Here is an 8190-nt window from a genome sequence, read left to right as displayed (position 1 = left end):
CGAAGTATAACGCAGTGTAAAAGGAAGTGTTTCCCGCATTTTCGTTATATATTGTTTGTTATTTTCTTATTTTATATGTATTAATTTTGTACGTTCACTAGTTTGATTGTTCCATTTCAATAAATGCTTTAAACGTACCATTTTTCCTCAAGTGAATTGTTTTGGGCGCGTCATAACATCAACACAGACCCTGCTCGCGTCTCTCAGCGACTTTTTTACTACTGGACTCTATCTGTTCCTTCCTCCCTCTGGCTGACTGGTTGACTGGACAGACACAAAGCCGGTCTCTCTCCACCCAGAGTCACATTAACACACAAAGGCCTATTTGGCCACTTCACCACTTGGCCACTGAAAGGAAACGTTTAGTCACTGACAGAGGTCACTGCACACAGACTAAAGAGGACAGGGTCTGTTTGAGTTACTGACATTAAGGGGCGGGAGGGTAAAGCAAACACTCACACCTATATGAATGACAGCACTTAACTGTAATATGCAGTATACCGAAACAAAGGGACTGAACTATGACACATGTTGATTGTTGTTAACTCTTTGAATGTAAAGCATACAACATATTAAGTTGTTAGTAGTAGTAGTAGTAGTAGTAGTAGTAGTAGTAGTAGTAGTAGTAGTAGTAGTAGTAGTAGTAGTAGTAGTAGTAGTAGTAGTAGTAGTAGTAGTAGTAGTAGTAGTATTGTGTATGGAGTGTATTGTGTATTCGTGAGCTTAGAATGATAAGGTTCTATCTCCGTTTAGGGCAGTTCAGAGATATTGAGCGTCAAAGTTTTTACATTCCATTATGTTCTGTGAGATGGAACCTTTGTATTTTATGAATTACTAACTCAAAAATGTCAACCTTTTAAAAAATAACACCACACAGGCATTAATAAACACCTAATGGATCAGATTATGTAAAAAAACTCAATTGTGACAAAAATGGAGATAGAACCTTATCATTCTAACGTCACGTAATTGTCTAGTCCTGTCTTAGATGAGCATGCACATGAAAGTATCCATTGATTGACATGATTTGTGTACATGTGTGAATGTGGCTCATTGGTTGTACAGTAGAGCTTCTCATAGTCATAGCACCTCATACGTGGTTTCCTAATATTGGATTTGTGATACTCTCGTGTTGGTCAATCCAACCAAGCATTTAATGATGTAGAATTGATCTGCTGCTGTAATTGGCAAATGGTGTGGCTATGACAATTAACCATGTTAGTACCTAATAGTATAGTTTTTACCCAACCTGCAAATGTCATCTGTGCATACCCCCCCTCCTTTGTTTTTCTTGTTTGATTTGAGTGTGATTTTGTGTGATTTTAAACCTGCTCGTGTAATTTGTAAATTCTTGTTATTCTTGTTACGATATGCATGTGACAAATAAAATTTACTTGAACTTGAACTTGAACTTACCTTCCATAGATCTAGACATCTCTGATATACACTCCCAGTCCAGTAGACGGCGGTAGCGCACAATTGACGTCGGTTGCCAACCTCCATTACAAACCACTGAAGAAGCGAATAATATAACAACAGCAGTATGCTGATAAATAAGGAAGTGCTGTCTGGCTGATTGCTTGTTTAGACATTATTGTTGCCAGTATCAGATCTGTCAGCACAATCATGGGGATTGCAAGATTGGCAGATTTGATTCGCAGTGACGCACCTGCCGCTATTTCTTACAAGGAGATCAGCGACTATACAGGTAATATTACAGGTCATTTAGCTTGCTTGGTTTTGGTTTTGGCTATGCTTCTGATTGATGTTTCTGATATTTCAGCCTCACAATCACAATGACTTACTTGAAGTTGACTATTCAATTTCATGTTGACAGACTCCAAAGGCATAAATGCAAAGACCAGAATCAATACTAGACATTGACAGATGTGCAATGCACAAATGATGTGACATGAACACATCAGAAACACCTGTCACTGTCAGGCCAATTTTACAAGACTTTTGGTGCCCTGAAATAGGGAGGAGGACTATGTGTAAAAAATGTTGCTACCATTCACAAAGCTGCCAGAGTGACAGGTGATCACTGCAAGATTGACCCACCACAAGGATTATTTTTTTTTAATGTTATGGGTTTCTATGGATGGATGATGCACCTTGAGTGTGATTTAGACTAGGATGCACAGAGACCAAATCTCTAAAGTCTTTCCTTGATTCCTCACATTCCTCACACAAGTTATTTTTTCTGAGTGGGGCAGTCCCACTCATATTTTTCATTTTATTGACAGATACAGTAGAGATTTAGACAGGAAGGATGGGTGAGAGAGAGAGGAGGGATGACATGCAGGTTATGTCCCCGGCCGGAATCGAACCAGGGACCCTGCGGTTACATGGTACCTAAGCGCCCCTGGAGGAGTAGGTCTAACTGAGGTTCCTCCTCTAGGACCTTCTCTTCCAAAGAGGAGAGAGGACGTCAGGAAGGGAAGACTTCAGGTTCAACCAATAATTAGGCTACACGATTGTAATTATTGGTTGTAATTGTTGTTGTAATTACACGATTGTAATTATTGTAGGCCTAATTAATTAATTTCCTCCTAAATTCTAGGAAAGGTCATTGCCTTTGACACCTCCATCATTCTGAACCAGTTCCGCGCTTCTGTACCTACTGTTCAGCATCTCAGGTAAACATGCCATGTTTGATCAGATAATCATGCGTGTGCTGTGGCGCAGGAGGTAGAGCCGCCTAATGATCGCAAGGTTGGCAGATCGGCGGTTCGAGCCTCGGCTGGCCACATGTCGAAGTGTCCTTGGGCAAGACACTGAACCCCAAAATTGCTCCCAGTGAGCGGGCCGGCGCCTTGCATGGCAGCTTGCCACCACTGGTGTGTGAATGTGTGTCCTTGCTTCTGTGAATTTCTGGTCTTTTTAAGCTTTGTGTATATCAAACATTTGATCAAACTGGCTTCCATGTTGTCATCTCACTCCAGGCCGTTGACAGGCTTGTTCTTTCGCACGTTAACCTTCCTGGAGCACGACATCAAGCCGGTGTTTGTATTCGATGGGAAACCTCCTGCAGAGAAGAGAGCTGTGGTGAGTAGAGTAGAACAGTAGAGTACCAGTAGAACATGTTATTACTGTGCCTATCATGTTTCATTTCTCTGAAGCGATACTACAAAGGATACAATTCGGTTGTTAAGTCGTGACGTGTTTCCGGGTCCATAGTTGGCTGAGGCGCTGTCTTCGAAATGCCTCAGTAATAATAATAATCCATTATATTTGTATAGCGCTTTTCCGAGGCTCAAAGACACTGACAAATATGGGAAAAACGGGAAAGTGCTGTGTCCCTTGTTGTATGAATAGATCTGAGTCTAAAAAACGATTGAACTGTCATTCTACCGCTGTAGTACACTGGTACTCTGGTGCAGGGAATTTCTGGTTTGGACCCGGAAATTGCTAAACGTCACAGGAGGCAGCAGTAAGGTGGAAACTCCATAAATGGAGAAGTGAAGCTGTGTGTTATCATTCTCCTATTATACCTATTCAATGATTTTAAAATAATTTTAAATGATTTTAAGTCTTTTGGTCTGGTTTGGTCCTCTTAATTATCTCTTAGCCTATTATTTCTGCTGTTATTATTGTAATACTATTTTAGGACCCCCTCGAAAACGAGATGATCATACATCTCAAGGGGTTTTATCCTAATAAAAGAAATGTACAACCTAAAACAAGAACCTCTTGTTTTTTCTTTAGCTTGAGAAGAGAGCAGAGACTGCAGGCTGGAGCTCCCCCAACTGTTCAGGCAGAGGTAGGCAGGAAGCAAAAGAAAAAACAGATCAGAATGGATAGCGAAAGGAGACATCCTAATGCACTTCCTTGTCTTTTTAAAAAAAAAAGCGAGGGCACTGTTTTGGCGTAATCTGTGTCTGATGGATGGTTTTCCACTGATTTCTTCTTCTATCTCTATTTGATAACTATTGACCTTTCACACATTTGGGTAGTTTCCTCACAGACGCAGGACTGTCTCCACCTCCTTAAACTTCTGGGTGTGCCTGTCATCCAGGTCAGTGTATAGCTTATCCTGTAGCATAACCTATAGCATGCTAACACTGACATCTCTCTCTCTCTCTCTCACACACACACACACACACACACACACACACACACACACACACACACACACACACACACACACACAAACACAGAGACAGACACACACACACACACACACACACACACAGGCAGACACACACACACACAGGCAGACACACACACACACACACACACACACACACACAGACACACACACACACACACACACACACACACACAGACAGACAGACAGACACACACACACACACACACACACACTCACACACACACACTCTAACCACTCATGCTATGAACTCTTTATATCTCATCTAATCTGAAATCAATTCCTTGCATCTGTATTCCTCTGTGGAACTCCTCATATCTCTCTGCCTGCCCTGATATTCCTCTCCTCCTGTTCTGTCTCTGCAGGCGCCGGGCGATGGGGAGGCGCTGTGTGCTCACCTGGTGAGACAGGGTACCGTGGACGCAGTGGCGTCTGAGGACATGGACACTCTACCGTTTGGTGGCAACATTCTGATCCGCCATCTTGATGCCAAGAAAGACAGGTGTGTGTAGCAGTCCAGGGACTGGGAGAATCTGTGTTATGTGATGTGCACCACATGTATGTCTCTGCCTCTGTGTTTTTGTACTGCATTATGGGCTAATTATTTCAATGGTGAAATGAAAATGTCATTTAATGATACTGTGGTGGCTAAAATACATGAAGTGATGGAGGACAGATTACACCTAGGCTTCTCTAAGGCCGCCCCTAGGCTCTGGAATAGTCTCCCCCTCCACATCAGAGCCGCTGAGAGCATTGAGGCTTTTAAAAAACTAGTCAAAACACATCTTTTCTCCCTGGCCTTTGACCTGAGGTGAGCCTGCCTTCCCGACACTGCACTCTTTGCACTTCTATTTGGACTGCACCTTGCTTTTAGTGTATTTTTCTATTTGATCAGTTTTCTTTAATCTGTATGTTATCTCTTTTATCTAGTTTTTCTCTTTATATTTGATCTGTTAAGCACTTTGGTCTTGTCGTTGTACATTTTGTGCTATATAAATAAACGTTACTTACTTACTTAATCTAATTTCAACATTCCTCCCACAGCCAACTCATTGAATACTCTCTCCCCAAGCTCCTAGACATTCTGAAGATCACACATGAAGAGGTAAAATACCCCACCATCCAAGTAATTTAATATAGAAATGCCACTCCTTAAAATAATTAAGGAGGTAATTAAGGAGGTAGAGCCGCCGTCTAATGATCGCAAGGTTGGCAGATCGGCGGTTCGAGCCCCAGCTGGCCACATGTCGAAGTGTCCTTGGGCAAGACACTGAACCCCAAATTGCTCCCAGTGAGCGGGCCGGCCGGCGCCTTGCATGGTAGCTTGGCCGCCATTGGTGTGTGAATGTGTGTGTGAACGGGTGAATGAGAGGCCGTTGTAAAGCGCTTTGGATAAAGGCGCTATATAAGTGCAGTCCATTTACCATTTACCATCAAATAATTGTTGCCACTTCTATATTACCCCCCCCCCCTCTCTCTCTCTCTCCTCTTATGTGTCCAAGTTTGTGGACCTGTGTATCTTACTGGGCTGTGACTACTGCAGCAAAATTCCAGGTCTTGGTCCTAAGAAAGCGCTGACTCTGATCCAGCAGCACCGAACTATAGAGAATGTGGTTCAGCACGTTAACAGAAAGGTACTGGATGGATTGATACACATTCTTCTCCACTGCCCAACATGATTAAAACCAAGTAGGTAGATGAGATATGAGATATACTGAGTTCAGCCAACTGTCTTTCATGTTAGCGCCAAACACAATGGCACTATTCTAATTTTTACAAAACCTTTTTTTGTTCAGTTTGCTGAACTTAGTTTATGTATGGCTCAGATGAGAACATTAACACAATTAACACATGAATGATTCATTGTATTTGCTACTATCTCACCTATAATGAGTATGTAATTGAGCACCTCCTAAGCAGTTCCATTTACATTTACAAAAAATGCGAGTGTCTTTAGGAGACGCAGTGCTGAGGGGCAGAAGATGTCTCAGGAGGAGCAGTTAAGGTGTAACCTTGAGTTCCTCATATACAGGTCGGTGTTCAGTCACATCAGTGCAGGCATAAGAGGACTGTCAATGGCTAGTAACGATTCTAGGCGTGGCATTTTAGTCACAGCTGTGTACATGGCACCTTCTTCTTCTTAGCCTTTATTTAACCAGGGTCGGTCCTATTGAGATACAATGGTTCAAGACAGGAACTTTAGTAACATCCCCCTCTCTACCATCCTTTCTCCAGACCCACCCTGTCCCACATTTCTGGCAGTACCAGGAGGCCCGCAAACTCTTTCTGGACGCCCCCCTGACTGAGCTCCCAGACCTGGTCTGGACTGAGCCAGATGAGGAGGCTCTGGTCCAGTTCCTGTGCCATGACAAACACGTCAAGTAGGTCATGGTCCTGGATGACCCCCCCCCTCCGTCATCCTGTATGACTCAACTTTAGTTCTCAGGGGCCACAATGTATATGCCATTTCATTGTGTGTGTGTGTGTGTGTGTGTGTGTGTGTGTGTGTGTGCGTGTGCGTGTGCGTGTGCGTGTGCGTGTGCGTGTGCGTGTGCGTGTGCGTGTGCGTGTGCGTGTGTGTGTGTGTGTGTGTGTGTGTGCGCGTGTGTGTGTGTGTGTGTGTGTGTGATTCTAGGAAGCAAAGAGTCTGTGGTCGAATGGAGAAGTTCCGCCACACACGTGAGGGGAGGAGGAAAGAAAGAGAGGAGGGAGGAGCAGCAGGACGAACCCAACAGACTCGCATAGAGGACTTTTTTCGTGTTACGCGCAAGAGGCAACAGGTAACATGACACTATTATGCCACTTTTATGAAGCCTAGGGTTAGGGTGAGGCCCTACGAGCCAGAACGATCGCAAGGATTAGGGTTAGGGTTAGAATCCTTGCGATCGTTCTGGCTCGTAGGGCCTAACCCTAACCCTAACGAATTACTAAACCGAGGGAACGGATTCACACATCAAATATATTTTTTTCTACCATGTGACCGTAGCAGGTACTGTGAATCGCCGCCACTGTTTTGGTAGTAAAGGAAGCCTAATGTCTACTTTATCACTGTAATAGTTAAACTAATTAGAATAATAGAATATAAATGAATGTATATGTTGCGGTACATGTGGGAATACGGTACATGTGGGAAAACTAGGGTTAGTGTTAGGTGCTAGGATGCTATGGTTAGGGTTAGGGTTATGGTTACGGTTAGGGTTAAGGTTAGGGTTAGGGTTAGACATGCCAGCATGTACCAAGTCACCCTAACCCTAGTTTTCCCACATGTACCGTAACATATATATGTGATACAAATATTGTATTATTTGACTATTTTAAAACTTTTATTACATTTTGTTTCTGAAATCCACCCTTCTGCTGGGATCAGGATAATCCTAATTTTCTGGATCAAACGTATGAAACGTCCCAATCCTACTAAAACGTTATGAACAATACATAAGGTTTGATCCAGATCAAATCCGAGACTGGATTACCTGATCTAATCTGATTTCAGAATCCTTTTTTCCTTTTCAACAACCCTTTTTCAAGATTGTATCCAATCCGATAGCCGAAATCCAATCAGATTACTTCTGAACAACTGGGCCCTGGTTCCATAATATTTTTTTGTTGTTTTTTTGTTTTGTTCTGTGATTCAGTTATTTGTTAGATGATGCAACCTCCATGTTCGTTCATTCATTCATTCATTCATTCATGTATAACCAACTACATATAAAAGTCCACATAATACTGCTGAACCTTCCCTATTTAAGGATTTAATGTGTTGTGGCTCCTTATTTGGTCAGTGTGTTCTATCATGTGTGTGTCGAGTCTGAAACACTAGCCTTATCTCTGCTTGTAGTTGGCTGATGCTGAGGGTTCCAACGACAGCAAAGGAAAGAGAGCAAAGCCAAAGTGATGCCGTCATCTGGTGGAGCCTGGTGGTAAAAGAGGCGTGCTGGCTCGCAGTGATGGATTGTATATATTATGTATATATAAGTGTCAGCCTTAGCGAGACACTGGCCTGACTGATCGACATACTGTCTACAATGTGATCTATCACCTCAACTTCCATAACATCATGCATATTCCCATCCTTATTA

General features: G+C 42.8%; 1 protein-coding gene across 1 annotated transcript; it reads left to right on the top strand.

Moving 5' to 3' along the window:
* The first annotated feature begins 1559 nt into the window (after positions 1 to 1559).
* LOC308168389 (putative flap endonuclease 1 homolog) lies at positions 1560 to 8190 on the top strand. Its single transcript, XM_080542960.1, has 11 exons — positions 1560 to 1708; positions 2564 to 2639; positions 2946 to 3048; positions 3709 to 3763; positions 3957 to 4018; positions 4477 to 4613; positions 5156 to 5216; positions 5614 to 5745; positions 6347 to 6492; positions 6747 to 6891; positions 7950 to 8190. Exons 1-11 carry the CDS (start codon positions 1627 to 1629, stop codon positions 8004 to 8006), a joined length of 1056 nt encoding a protein of 351 aa, XP_080399086.1. The 5' UTR covers positions 1560 to 1626; the 3' UTR covers positions 8007 to 8190.

Source organism: Nansenia antarctica (genome assembly GCF_963989245.1).
Source record: "Nansenia antarctica genome assembly, chromosome: 12".
Classification (NCBI taxonomy): Eukaryota; Metazoa; Chordata; class Actinopteri; order Argentiniformes; family Microstomatidae; genus Nansenia; species Nansenia antarctica.
Note: the sequence above shows the minus strand (reverse complement) of the source record. Positions and strands in the feature narration are given on the sequence as shown.